Source organism: Amblyomma mixtum, chromosome 4 (assembly GCF_055824585.1).
Source record: "Amblyomma mixtum isolate Tamu chromosome 4, ASM5582458v1, whole genome shotgun sequence".
NCBI classification, from domain to species: Eukaryota; Metazoa; Arthropoda; class Arachnida; order Ixodida; family Ixodidae; genus Amblyomma; species Amblyomma mixtum.
This window is the reverse complement of record NC_143015.1, coordinates 129,630,933-129,645,163: the sequence shown is the minus strand read 5'-3', so window position 1 is coordinate 129,645,163 and position 14,231 is coordinate 129,630,933. Positions and strand designations below refer to the sequence as shown.

Below are 14,231 nucleotides of genomic sequence, written 5' to 3'. Positions count from 1 at the left end.
ACGGCATTATGAGATTAAGAAATATGCAGGAGTAGGGTGGCCGCAAATGGCGAAGGGCAGGGTTAATTGGAGAGAGATGGGAGAGGTATTTGCGCTGCAGTGGGTGTAATCAGGCTGATGATGATGATGAGTACTAACATATAAATAATAAGCATCCTTCCCCCCCCCCCACTGTTTCTTGAGTGTTACCACTGAAGAATACGACTTCCCTTCTCAGAAGGTTTGATAGAAATTCTTCAGTCATGAGCCATGCAGAGGTCTTGCTATAGCATGGCTCCTGTTCTATTATTCCACAGCTCAAGAGGCCAGATGTCCTTCAGAGTTTTGTAGAAACTGAGTTCGACAAGGACCATTTACTCATCAACGAGTCTTCGTGCACAAGAGAAGAATGGGCGGAGTTTAAAGGTGTTGTTCATTATCTGATTTCCGCGACTCTAGAACACGCCAATTATGGCCATATTTTCTGCATGTTTCGCAGTTAAAACCCGGTTGCAAATTGAGCAGATTTTAAAGAAGCCATGATTGCTATTTGCCGGTCGAAGAAAAAAAATCTTATAGGCCATGAACACGAACCATCACACGTTGTTATTTGAGCACGGGGCACCTACAGCGACTGCTGAGATTGAAGCTATGTTGTTGTGGCTATGGCTTAAGACTGGGTAGCCAGAAAACTGATTCTGGTGCTACTGTTTAAAATATAGTATTTAGGGCAGCAGAATCTGAGGTCGCAAATTTTAGTGTCCAGCTTTTAACATGCGACTTCGTGGTTGCGAGCCAAATAACAATCCATAGCTTTAAAGAATCACACTCGAGACAGCACTACTGGAATATTTTGACCAATTTGGCTACTAGAAATGCTCGAAAGCAAACAATATGTGACTTCACGCTAGCCTGTGTTCCCGAGGAACAAATATGATGGATGGTTGCACGGAGCAATGAAAACAGAGTACTTTCCCATGGCGGAAAGCAGTGAGCCTAACAGCACAAGCACTAGTTAACAAAAAAATTAGGCAGTGGCTTAGCTCTGGTTAAGCCTGGATATACAAGCCAAAAGCTTCAGTTACGCTTGGTTTGACGGCCGTCCACACACTGCCTGTACGGGGGCGGAAGAGGAGACAGAAATCGGCGTGGTTAAAAGTGCCCGCAAGAATGTGGAGAGGAGGGTTGCCGGCTGCGACGAGGGCAACACGCGGCTGCAACGAATGGTCAAACGGTGGTCGAGGAGGCGAAGCGCGCAGTTGTAGCGACAGCGAGGAGGCGACGCACATGCGCAGTGGCGCGCGGCTGCGCCGAAAAGTCAGGCGACGGAGTCGGCGACGGCTGCGGCAGCGAGGACGAGCGACCACCTGTGCGGCGCGTGACGTCAGTGGGTTTCGCGCATGCGCATAACTCACCAGTTCGGCTTACGCGAAGCTCGGCTCTGACCCGCGTAGTGAAGCTTTCCGCTTCAAAAAAATGGCAGACAATTTAGCGCGGTTAGGGCAATTGCGAATTGGGTGCGTAAGCACTTCGGTTTCGGGTCGAGGCTCGGTTTTCAAGGTCAAGCAGGCTGTAAGGGATCGTTAGTGTACGCGGGGCCATCGGAACGCGGCTGGGAGCGCTCAAAGCGAAGCGTCTCCTTCCTTGGAAAGCGGCCGCTCGCGAACGCGCCGGGAAATACGGGTGTCCCCCGCCCCGCGGTACCGTTTCGCGCACGTGCTGGCGCGAAAGTGTATTTGTCTTTGTTTTTCACTTTTATTGTGCAATGGAAAGGGCGTTTTGCCCTACGGAAGCTGGAGGGCTGGCCGTGCTCTCGGTAAACCAATCATGTGAGGAGTGTAACATGATTGGTTGCTACGAAATGTGGGCCGGGCCTTTAGGTCTTTAAAACCGGACCCCGGAGCCGGAAGCGGGGTTCTGCGCTAAGGTGAGATGCTACGCATCTTCGGCTACGCCGAGTAGGGGCCTCCCCTAGTATTAGCCAGTTTCACCTTTTTGTTGTTTTCTCTATTGCTGCTTAATTTGTCTCTAGTGCCTTAACTTGTATCTATTGTAAATTGTTGTATATAAATCTTCAGTTATTCCCTTTTTTATCCCTGCGTGTCAACATATCTTGAGGCCGTCTCTGACGGGGCACCCCTGGTGCAGAGATCAAGCTTCAGTCTTCGAGTTGGAACAAACCGTCTCTGGCGGGGCACCTCTGGTGCAAGGGAAGAAAAGAACCTGTGGATCTTTACTCAGGCTTCATACAAGGATCGGCGAAATTGCACTTAAGCTCCTCCTTATGATTATGACGCGAAAACATTAGTGCTGAATTCGGCATTCTCTGGTTTACATTCATAGATGGCTAGAGAGTTAACGTGAAGTTAACGCTAAGAGTCGCCTGTGAAAAGAAGTAGAAGTGGCAGCCACAACTGAAAGCAAAATTTTATGAACGTTTTCAGGTACAGTGCGCAGATGCAGGGCGGTTCCACAACGGAGGGTCCTACTTCACACTAGGGAAGTAGGATCTACTTCAACTACTTCTCACAAAGCAAAATGAACGAATTCAGAACTCTCATTAAAAAGCCTTGGTTCAACGGACGCGGGCGGCGTTGGTTGTCAATGGGGCCCCGCAATAGGGGCTCCACCTAGTACTGTGAGGGGAAAGGGCCAATAGGGTCCTACCCCAATCACCTTTCTGTAAAAAATTTAATTGCCCATAAATGTTTTTCACCACCACCACATTACTTTCACCTCTTTCAGACAAAGACAGAATTGTTATGCCCATTTGGGATGTTGCTGCCAACGCAGCAAACATAGTGCAAGCTGGGTGAGTTATCAGTAAACCACGGAAGTTAAACGGCAAGTAACAATTTCCCTAACTTGGCTCTGCAATAACAGGTTCGAGACCACGGCCGTGACACTTTCGCACTGCTTATTCTGCGTAGCCAAGTTCCAGGAGGTCCAAGACAAGATAAGGTCCGAAACCAAGGCCGTTCTCGAGAAGCATGTGAGTCTCCAGGAGTACAACAAGTCAGGGAGAGGGTGTAGAAACAACACAGAGATCGTTACCAAAGCGGAATTTTTGAATCTGTTTTTCGATTGTTCATCGCGCTTGCAAAGCTGCATCGTTGTCGCGGCTTCATGCCCTCAGCTAAATCAGTCTATGAAATTGGTCCGGTCGTCACTATTGGCTACATTAACACCTCTTTTTGGGCTATTTGGTGCGTACTTGAATTAGAGACAAAACTAGCGCCAAACCATGCACACCACAAGAAAAGAACGAGGGAGAGACACACGCTCTTGTGTCTCGTCCTCGTTCTTTTCTTGTGATGCGCATGGTGTGGCGCTAGCTTTTCTCTAATTCAATATTGGCATTTAATCCCCGTCTGTCTGGCGTTGTGCTGTAAGCTGCGAGACAGAGGTTGTATTTTTCCTTTCAGTGCATTCCTTGGCCGAAGTAGTACTTCCTTCTGATGGTCCTATACCGCTGGCTTGCAAAGCCAGCATACGACGCTTCATATGAAATAAAACTAGAGGAGCCGTCCACTCTCCGTAACTGCGCTTGTTCTTTCTGGCCACCCTCACCTCGATACTCTACGGAACACACGGCGTACAGTACGGTCCACTGTTAAAGGGAACATGCGATCGCGTGGCCTCCGCGCTTTGCGGAGCGCTGCGCCGAGAATTTGTGGGAGTTGTCGGCACAAGACGCATGTGCAGTAAGCGTGGCGGTTGGTCTTTCCGCGCATGCGCTTCGTGCCGCATGTTCTCGCCGCATCTAGGCAGCAGGGCTTCGTGAAGCGTGGAGACCATGCGATCGCATGTTCCCTTTAACAATAGACCGTACTGTACACTGCAGCAATGCATAATTATCCAGTACTCCGCAGCAAACACACGGGCCAGGATGGTGAACTCAGTTTTAATTTGCAGCAACATGAGCCTCTTCTCTACCCTGCATGGTGTCATCATCATCATCATCAGCCTGACTACACCCACTGCAGGGCAGAGGCCTGTCCCATGTCTCTCCAATTAACCCTGTCCTTTGTCAGTTGCCGCCACTGTATCCCCGCAGACTTCTTAATCTCATCCGCCCACCTAACTTTCTGCTGTCCCCTGCTACGTTTGCTTTCTCTTGGAATCCACTCCGTTACCCTTAAGGACCAGCGGTTATCTTGCCTTCGCATTACATTCCCTGCCCAAGCCCATTAGTTCCTCTTGAATTCAACTAAGATGTCATTAACCCGCGTTTGTTCCCTCACCCACTCCGCCCTCTTCCGATCTCTTAACGTTACACCTATCATTTTCCTTTCCATAGCTCGCTGCGTTGTTCTTAACTTAAGCTGAACCCTCTTTGTTAGCCTCCACGTTTTTGCCCCATAGGTGAGTACCGGTAGGATACAGTTGTTGTATACTTTTCTCTTCAGGGATATTGGTAAGCTACCATTCATGATCTGAAAGAACCTGCCATATGCGCTCCACCTCAGCAGCGATGGCGTAGAGGTAGAGCATCCGCCTCGCGTGCAAGAGGACCGGGGTTCGAATCCCGGTGCCGCGCAATTCTCCACCGGATTAAAGAAAAAAAAACTCCGCGTGTCGATGGAATTGCATAACCAGGCTTGGAGTGCGGCCTGATTTCGGTGACCAGAACCAACAACGCACTTCCTCACCAGAACAGCATTTGGCCATTCAAAGCTTGAATAAATATAGATCAGGGAGCGGGGTAATTGAGATTTGCATCACTGTGAATAAAGTTTTTAATAAGTTATAGAATTTAAAAATATTACCTTCAGTTGAAAGTTAATAAGTACTGTTCACAGGCAACGTTTTTTATTATTTTTTGTTTTTTTTTTCAGGTTAATCACTGGCTCAGATGCAGTAGCTGGAAAATGGTGGACACAAAACGTTACTGCTGCGACTTTTAAAGATAGTCTAAATATATAAAGAATACTAATGTTTAGAGGCAATATCTGATGCTATATGCTGAAATCCATCTCAGGGTCATTTGTGCATACTATTTTTAACAAAACTTGCCATTTTTCAATCACATTTTCTGTACAAGTTGATGCTAATTCGCTTGTTCTTGCACTTACCTTTACGCAAGATTCTCCTTCTTATAACGCTTTCCACTAGATTAATGTTCATTCAGTAGTAGGCACTTCGCGTATTTTTTTTTATTTTTTTTTTGCATCCCAGGGAGAGTTCAACTATGAAGCGATTTCAGACCTGCAGTATACAGCGCAAACGTTACTGGAAACACTGAGGATGTACACTACGGTCCCCGCGTAAGTACTGAAGAAAGTACAAATGAAAAGAAAAGTTTATGCAATTCGTGAACTCAAACATATCGGGTGCTGCCTTAAATATGCAGTGAGAATGGATAAACTTGCTTAGTAAAGAGCTTTCGCCTCACTGTTAGTGGTAGATTACAAGTAGTACAGTCAGGGACAAAAGTCTCCAGACCACGTGTTCCTCAAACGAGGCTTATAGCTCTACTATCAGACAGCGGCTGGAGACCGCACTTGTGTAGATGAAAGAACAAAAATTTAACTTTTACCTCCCCAAGTGTGGTCTCCAGCGGCCGACTATAGCAGAGCTATCGGCTTCGTTAGAGGAACACGTGGTGCGGAGACTTTTTTCCCCGACTGTACACGCTGCACTCGCCACAAACCGAACGCGTCGTACCTTCAGCTCTAGTCTACGCCATGTGATAATGTGCTGAGCAGCCTTATCGCCTTTGTTCTTTGAGGCGAACTCATGCAGCTTGGACCTTGTCGTGAATTGGAGCCACGGGCACTGCATATTTGAAAGCTGTACATCGCATTGTTGCTTTTCATTCACCACCAGGGCAATTCGAATTCGCTCTCGTCACTTTCCTCTCACCCCGGTGGCTCAATGGCTTCGGTGTTCGGCTGCTGATCTCAGGGCCCCGGGTTCTCATCCTGCGTTTTGATGGGTGTTAAATGCCTTAACACAGCCTAATGTGAGATATCAGTGCTCAATAAATAGCTCCAGGAGGTCGAGATTAATCCGGAGCACTCCATTACAGTTAAGTTTTCTCATTTTCTATGCGCATCTGAAGGACAATAAACTCCACATAACATCCATCAGCCTTATCTAAAGATTTATTACTGAAACCTCAAACAAAGTGAGTGAAATAGAAAGGAAAGTTAAAAGGGAAACAGCATTAATTGGTCTGGGAAAGCACTGGGAGCTTTATTACTGTTCGCCTTGTCTGACTAAACTATGGAAGAATGATAGCTAAAGTTTCTGTTTCTATGACATGCAGCCAAAGCTTTTCCGGCATCCCCCAATTCAAGTTAGCAATTAAGTTTGACCTGTCACGCGTTCTGCAAATGACTGGCTGGAATCAATGGTGCAGTGACATGATATGAGGCAAACTCCTAATAAAGCCTTCCTTTTCATAAAATGAGTTGTTATAGACTGAATCTCCACCCATACCCCCGATATGTCTTGGTAGCAACATCACACTGCAAATGACATTGCCACGTGGCAAAATATCGTGACTACATTGAAATCGCACACATTACTATAAGTAATGGGACTCTTTGCAGTTGGCTGACGGTACTGGGACTTCCCTTACCTCATTGTGCAATATATGACTGGCACGAACTAGTCATTACTATATTTTAATTAGTGGATCACATCATACCCCTCCTCATCAAGACCCATTTAACAGCTGACGCTGAAATTGGTGTCACGTGAACGCCTTTTCCACATTTTTATATTACGAATTAACACAGGTTTACCTCAAGGCTCGCCTCCCGTGACTACCGCTACGAAAGCTTGCTGATCCCCAAAGGTGCGAGCGTGATGGCTTGCAGCCACCAAGTGCATCATGACAGCAACGTGTGGGAACGACCTGAAGAATTTAATCCGGACAGGTGAGCCTACAACCGACAAAATGGGCTGTCTTTATACAGGAGTGTGTTACGACGTCATTTTGCATAATACCAAACCACCTTCAATTCAGCCGCCGCGGTGGCTCAGCGGTTACGGTGCTCGGCTGCTGACCCGAAAGACGCGGGTTCGATCCCGGCCGCGGCGGCTAGAATTTCTTTGGAGGAGAAATTCTAGAGGCCCGTGTACTGTGCGATGTCAGGGCACGTTAAAGAACCCCAGGTGGTCCAAATTTCCGGAGCCCTCCACTACGGCGTCTCTCATAGCCTTAGTCGCTTTGGGACGTTAAACCCCAGAAACCAAAACCAAACGAACCTTCAATTCAATTCCTTTTATTTCCTTTTTCAAAGGAGGAGACAGGACAAAAATCCGTGGCAAGCCGTAAACTGACGTTGCCAAGGTTAGCTCTCTTGTGATGTCTATAATGCAATGAAGCTTGAAATCAGTCCTGCTGGTGTCAGCATGCCGAACCACGTCACAACAGCTCATGGTATCCTTCCCCCCCCCCCCTCGCCCCCGAGGAAAAAAAAAGCCTCGGAAACTCGTCCATTAGTTTGGAGATATTCGTGCCTAGGCGTTCCGAGGCTCTGAGGGCATTGCGCATTTGGTCTTCTATTTCACGTGTGATCTCCAGGGTACATCGACACTCTGCTCTGGAGATTGCACGCACACAACCACTTCAAAGGATGAGTGGCTGGCGGGAAAAAATATTTCAACGTTAACTTACAAATTTCTACGCAATGAACGCGTATTTCATTACCCGAAAAATGTAATCGGTCACTAAAACCCGCCGATATGATTTAATTAGGAACAGAAAAGGGGATAGTTTTTCTTAGTGTTCCTTTTAACAGCGAGCTCGAAACGCCAAAAATTTCAGGGGGGCACTTTGTTGACCTAACGTGCGGTGAGGCGAAAGCCTTAAGCGCGGTGTTGCTGCCCGTGTCACTGATGTGTGGTTAAGATGTTACGCTTCGCCTCTGAGTGAAACGCGACAGCGTCTTGCAACGCTGCCAGGGAGTCCACAAAACGCCATCTCCCGTTCGGCTGTACGCCTTGCTCGTCGGTAAACTGGTTTTTGAGGAAAGCAAATTATCTGTCTCGCATACCTCAGTGGACACCTGAACCTCGCCGTAACGGGAAGGGAGGAAGATGGGAGTGAACGAAGACACCGTATTCACTAGACGCGCCTTTGTTCATTCCATAACCATTCAATTCTCCAAACCATCGAGCTGGCATGGCGGAGTGGTTAGCATGTTCGTCTCGCACTCCGGAGACCGGGGTTCGATTCCTGGACTCGACCAATTTCCTACTCGGTTTTATTTATTTATCTGGCCTGATTAGAAAGGTTAATTAGGCTAATTGGGTGATTAAGCAATTGACCAAACTCACTCCCACTGACTTGGAGTAGCGCTATACGGTCCATTTTATTGGTTGCATGGTTACTAGCCAAAGTACAATTTGCCCCGATTGAAATTCGCGCACTGGGACGTCACGACTGTTTCGACCAATTGAAAAGCGTGACATTTCTGTCGACAGCTCCTGCTTATAATGATGAGGCATTAAAGGCTTCCGCCTTAATATGCGCGCTCATATCCTCTTGGCTGTCGACTGTGGATTCACTGAGATTGGCTACTAGTTGGAATGTTCGTTACACACCGGCGTGCATGCACACGTTAGCTTTTAATCTTCCCTATTCCCACAGGTTCTCACCCGAAGAGAAAGCATCACGTGATCCAGTCGCCTTCCAGGCCTACGGCATAGGCCCTCGCAACTGTGTTGGCATGAAGTTGGCCCAGTTGGAAATGACTCTGATCGTTGCAAAGTTGGTGCAGCGATTTCGACTGCATTTAGGCTCCAGACACGAAAACGTAAGTAATGACTTTCACATTAGGCCGTAGATGAATGAACAGATTAGCACATAGACGTGCGGGACTCTCGATTCACCTGGTGAGAAAATGCTTACTCAGCAATTTCCTGCAGGAGCTCTCATATTTTGATGAGGGTACCTTCTTTTTTGTGTACTACTATTTCTTCCTCTTCATTTTCTAAGCTCAGATGGATAACCAGGATAACCTGCCCTACCAGCTACGTCATCAAGTATGCAGTGAACGCTATACACGCCAATGTATATAAAATGCGCTGGCCCTTTACTGTTAACCGACCAATAACAGAGATAAGCTGAGAGGATCTGATAGAATAGAAAAGAAAGATCTTGTGTGAAAATTAAGTCAAAGAAATATGCGAAGAAAAAAGATTTGGCCTTGCCTGTTCCCCTTACTAACCTACCAAAGTTGGCGCAACACGTAGATATCCAGACTATATAGCCCTTGTTGGCATCGTGGCTAATTTTAAAAGAAAACTTTTCACCCGCTCTAGCTACGCGTGACTCGGTGTAACTTGTCTTGTTGAATGTGTCAGAATTCTTTGCGTTAAGTGATTACTACTGACACGTGCTACTTCCATCCGGTCTTTCCTCAACCAGAGACGCCTCAAATCGCAGGGCAAAGCAAGGCGCGAGGGTCACACTTTATACATAGAAGATAAGAAGTGACCATTCAAAAAAGTTGACTCGAGGCGAGAGTGGGAGTGATGAAGCACATAAACAACTAATGATGACAAAGAGCAGAATATTAGGATGAGCAAGCCATGCTCACTAGTGCTCACTAGCCTGGTGCTACATACAGGCAAGAGGAAGCGAGGCAATATTGAGGCGTAAGCCCGATCTAGCCATATTATCGTTCATAGAGGATAGTTTTCGCTTCTCAGCTTTGTATGCGGCCCATTTTATTCTGTGGTACGGACCGGATAGTTTTATTTTTCATTCCTTTACGTATGCCCTAAAATATCGTTTGTTTGTCAGAACACTGGCTACTGCACTATGTGTCACAAGGTTTGAAACCTTTGTCCTGAAAGCAATAAATCTTGATTCCTTCATGGCACAGAATCTAGATAACGGATGCTCGCACATAGTGCCTTTATATAAAATGTAAATACTCCAAAATAATTCCTTCAGAATAAAAATTTTGCAATAATCGTTCGTTGGATTAATCACTCCTTCCAAATCTTTCCAAATATGGTTTTCAACCATATTTTCCATTTGGTGCTTGTTAGACTATTAACAGCACTGCCTACGGCCACGATGCCCCAGGCAAATTCGTAGTAATATTGGTCCTTTCACAAGCTGTCATTTTTATCAGTTGTTTCTTTTTTATTGTCTTTTTCACAAGGGTGAACTGAAGCGGCACACGTACTCTATCATCGCCTGCCCAGTAGATGGAGTCTGGATCCGGCTTGAAAAGCTCAGCGATGGCGCCTAAAAGCGCTTTGTCGGCACCTCGACATTATGCAAGTTAACCAAAACGCTGCTTGCTGTCCTGGTTAGAGCGAAAGAAAGAACTCAGTTTTATGTTGCAATTGTTCAACATTAGCAAGAACACCAAGAAACGTAACCGGCGGCTATAGTGGTGTATGGTAAAGCCTACCACGTTGCTCGCTTGGACAATACACGGTACAGTTCTGTGTCGCCTTCCCTGCAGCATTGCATGAAGAAAATAAAGACACCTTCTACACGCCTTTTGGAACCGTATAACCACCTGCTTCGAGTTCCATTGCTTCGATGTAGGCGAAAGAACGAGCAAGGAAATGACGTCGAACAACGAAGCTGCGATGCCCTTTGTACACTCAGTACACAAAGGTGGACCACCATAAGGATGATTTCTACTTTTTATTGAAATATGAATTATTCTTAATAGTTATCAGGAGAAAATTATTCTCATTAATAAGCGGCAGAAATTCTTTTTATTACTCCTCAACCCTTTCAATCGAGTGGTCGTTTAAGCGGCATTTGAAAGGGTGTTAAGTAATATAGGAGAGGAAGTTACTACATCTTGGGAAAGGTCCATCTAATTTGTTCTGGGATTACACCTTTATGAACCCTGCTAACAGCAACCTTTAAGCTAGGTTGGTTATCTTTAGTAACCTTCAAATAAAATGTTGTTCCTTAACCTAACACCACAGAAATTGATGACATTGAGGAGTGGATAAGGCAGCTCCAATTGGACGCTCGTAAAGCGACCCAGACTGTGGCGGAAGACTCAGGCCTAGAAACAATGGACACCCGCCTCCTCCATATGTGGCAAGCCAAAACCAGTATGGAAAAGCGACTTAAAAGTCAAAAGTGGAATCGTAACCTTCGCAGAAGGATAGCAAGGCACAACAAAGAGATAGAGGAATATGCGCTCAAACTTTCTAGGCAAAACTGGGAATCGCTATGCGACAAAATGGACGGGAATATAAGTCTGGCTCGCACATGGAGTTTACTCAGATACCTCCTAGACCCTGACGGATGTAAAACGGCCCAGAGGCAAAACCTCCAAAAGATCCAGCATAAACATGAGGGTACAGAGCAAGAGCTGCTCGATGAGATTCGATCTAAGTACATAGGGGACACCGAGAAGGTACCTCTGCATGGTTACTGTGGGATACCCAACGATCGCTTGGACGAACCCATTACTGAATCCGAAGTGCGAGCAGAGCTTGCTAGATTAAATACTAATTCAGCGCCCGGACCGGATGGGGTAAGCAACAAATTGCTCAGAAATCTCGACGACAACTCTATAACAGCACTCACTGCCTACATGCAGAAATGTTGGGAGGCGGGTGAGATTCCTAAGCAGTGGAAGTCGGCTAAGGTGGTACTTATTCCTAAACCAGGGAAACCTTTGTCGATCGAGAATCTAAGGCCTATATCCCTAACCTCCTGTGCAGGGAAATTGATGGAGCATGTAGTGCAGACACGTCTCAACAACTACATGGAAGACCACCATCTTTATCCTATCTCCATGGTGGGATTCAGGTCTCATCTCTCAACGCAGGACGTGATGCTGCAACTAAAACATGAAATTCTGGACTCACAAACGCGGGACGCGAAGGTCATTCTGAGTCTTGACCTGGCGAAGGCTTTCGATAACGTCACGCACAAGGCGATCCTGGATAATCTCAGCCTCCTGGGAGTAGGCCCGAAAACCTACAACTATGTTAAAAATTTCCTTTCCGACAGAGTGGCCCAAATTAACTTCGGGGAAAGTAAATCAGACTACATAGAGCTAGGTAGCAAGGGGACCCCGCAGGGATCTGTACTGTCCCCGCTTCTTTTCAACGTGGCCATGATCGGGCTTCCTAGCAAACTAGCAGCGATTGAAGGTCTCAGTCATTGCATGTATGCGGATGACATTACTATGTGGATTGGCAAAGGAACTGACGGTCAAATAGAGGAGACTCTCCAAATGGCCATAGGAGAAGTTGAAAAGTATGTAAATGATAGGGGGCTTAGGTGCTCCCCGCAAAAATCGGAAGTGCTTTTTTACCAACCAAAGAGGAAATCACGGTCGGATCCCCCGCGGATATCTCTTAAGGCTCAGGGACTCGATATCCCGACGGTGGACAGGATTAGAGTCTTAGGGCTGTACATTCAAAACAACGGTTTCAATGGAGAAGCAATAAAGAAGTTGGAGGTATGCGCGCAACAGACTATGCGGCTCATCCGCAGAATCGCAAATAGGCGCTATGGCATGAAAGAAACGAATCTAATCAGATTAGTTCAAGCCTTTGTAATAAGTAAGATTGCTTACGTAGCTCATTTCCTTAATCTCAAGGCAGCGGAGAAGTCCAAGCTGGAAGGGATCATTCGCAGAAGTGTCAAGCAGGCGCTGGGTTTACCAATTCGGACCCCCACCGCAAAACTTTTAGAACTAGGTCTTCACAACACATTGGGTGAAATTGTGGAAGGCGTGACAGTCTCGCAGTACGAAAGGCTGTCGGGAAGCGTTACAGGCAGGCAAATCCTCGCGAAACTAGGAATAAATTACGAGAGTCAGCGAGGTCCGAAAGTGGACATGCTTAAGAGCGTGCGCGATAGGCTGATGATCCCACCACTACCGAAAAACATGCATCCCGTCCACCACAAGGATCGCAGAGAGAAACGGGCTGAAGCCCTCGGCAAATGTTTCAAAAACTATCCGATAGAAGACGTGGCCTACGTGGACGCAGCTAATTGCGGGAGGGGGAGAATGGTGATAGTGGTAGCTAGCGCCGAGACATATCTCCGAGCCGGCGCTTCGATCACGACGGACAGTCCCGAAATTGCAGAAGAAGCCGCCATCGCACTTGCAATAGTGGGCACGGATGCGTCAATGATAGTCAGTGACTCAAAGGTAGCAGTGATGAACTTTGCCAAGGGGAGGGTCTCCCCTCTGACGAACGGAATCCTGCGGACTGCAAGGGACGACCGCAAAATTCGCATAGTCTGGACACCTGCACACGCATCCCTGGCTGGAAATGAAGCAGCTCACGAACAGGCTCGAGGTCTTGCTTTCCGAGCCAGTGGCCATACCGAGGGCTTCGCAGACAGGGATCGTCTTGTAGGTTACAGAGAAATCACACAACATTATAGGCTCAATCGAACAAAGTACCCCGCTGCTGATAAATCATTGACAAAGAGTCAGGCCACCTCTTGGCGCCGTCTCCAAACTTATACGTTTCCGAACCCGGTTATGTGTAGTCGTTATTATCCGGGACAATATTCAAACGAGTGTAAGCAATGTAAGGCCAAAGCGGATCTCAACCATATTCTCTGGAAATGCCCTTTTGCCCCCCTGGAGGGACAAAAAATAAAGTCACTTGAACAATGGGAGGCTCTCCTACTCAGCTCCGATCCGGAGACTCAAACAAAAGTCGTCCAACTGGCCGAAGACGCCGCCAGGAGCCAAGACCTTCTGGCCGTCGTTTAGGCGGGGGGCCTATATGCCCTTCAGACTGTTGGCAATAAACGTTTTACAATCCAATCCAAAATCCTTAACCTTCTTGGCAAGTAGTTGCGACCAGTGTGGCCGAAGCATGGGCTCTATTAGGAAGGCTTAGATCTCAAGGCACCCATGGGTGCTCCTAGCTACATTTTTGCCAGAAGCCCACAATTATCGCTTTAGAAACGCCTCATGAATCCATCCCCATTTATTGAAATGGCCTACGCGGTGGCTCAGTGGTTATGGTGCTCAGCTGCTGACCCGAAAGACGCGGTTTCGATCCTGGCCGCGGCGGTTGAATTTCTTTCGAGGAGAAATTCTAGAGGCCCGTGTACTGTGCGATGTCAGTGCACGTTAAGGAACCCCAGGTGGTCGAAATTTCCGGAGCCCTCCACTACGGCGTCTCTCATAGCCTGAGTCGCTTTGGGACGTTAAACCCCATAAACCAAACCAAACCAAACCAAACCAAACAATTTATTGAAATCCAGCGCTCTGATTCATCGAGAACTCGATGCCTGCACAGCAAATATTTCTTGAGACAGTCCGTAT

The 14,231-nt window shown here is 47.0% G+C and overlaps 1 protein-coding gene across 2 annotated transcripts in view; it reads left to right on the top strand.

Annotated features, from left to right (window-relative positions):
- LOC149348209 (cytochrome P450 3A41-like) overlaps positions 1-10,471 on the top strand; it is a 31,355-nt gene extending 20,884 nt beyond the window's left edge. For both annotated transcript variants that reach the window (XM_089588002.1, XM_089588003.1), the window contains 7 exons: positions 297-405; positions 2,725-2,791; positions 2,863-2,971; positions 5,158-5,246; positions 6,726-6,866; positions 8,585-8,750; positions 10,110-10,471. In XM_089588002.1, coding sequence (XP_089444128.1) covers positions 297-405; positions 2,725-2,791; positions 2,863-2,971; positions 5,158-5,246; positions 6,726-6,866; positions 8,585-8,750; positions 10,110-10,199 — 771 coding nt within the window. In that variant the 3' untranslated portion in view covers positions 10,200-10,471. The remainder of the gene's footprint in view (positions 1-296; positions 406-2,724; positions 2,792-2,862; positions 2,972-5,157; positions 5,247-6,725; positions 6,867-8,584; positions 8,751-10,109) is intronic.
- The last annotated feature ends 3,760 nt before the right edge of the window (positions 10,472-14,231 follow it).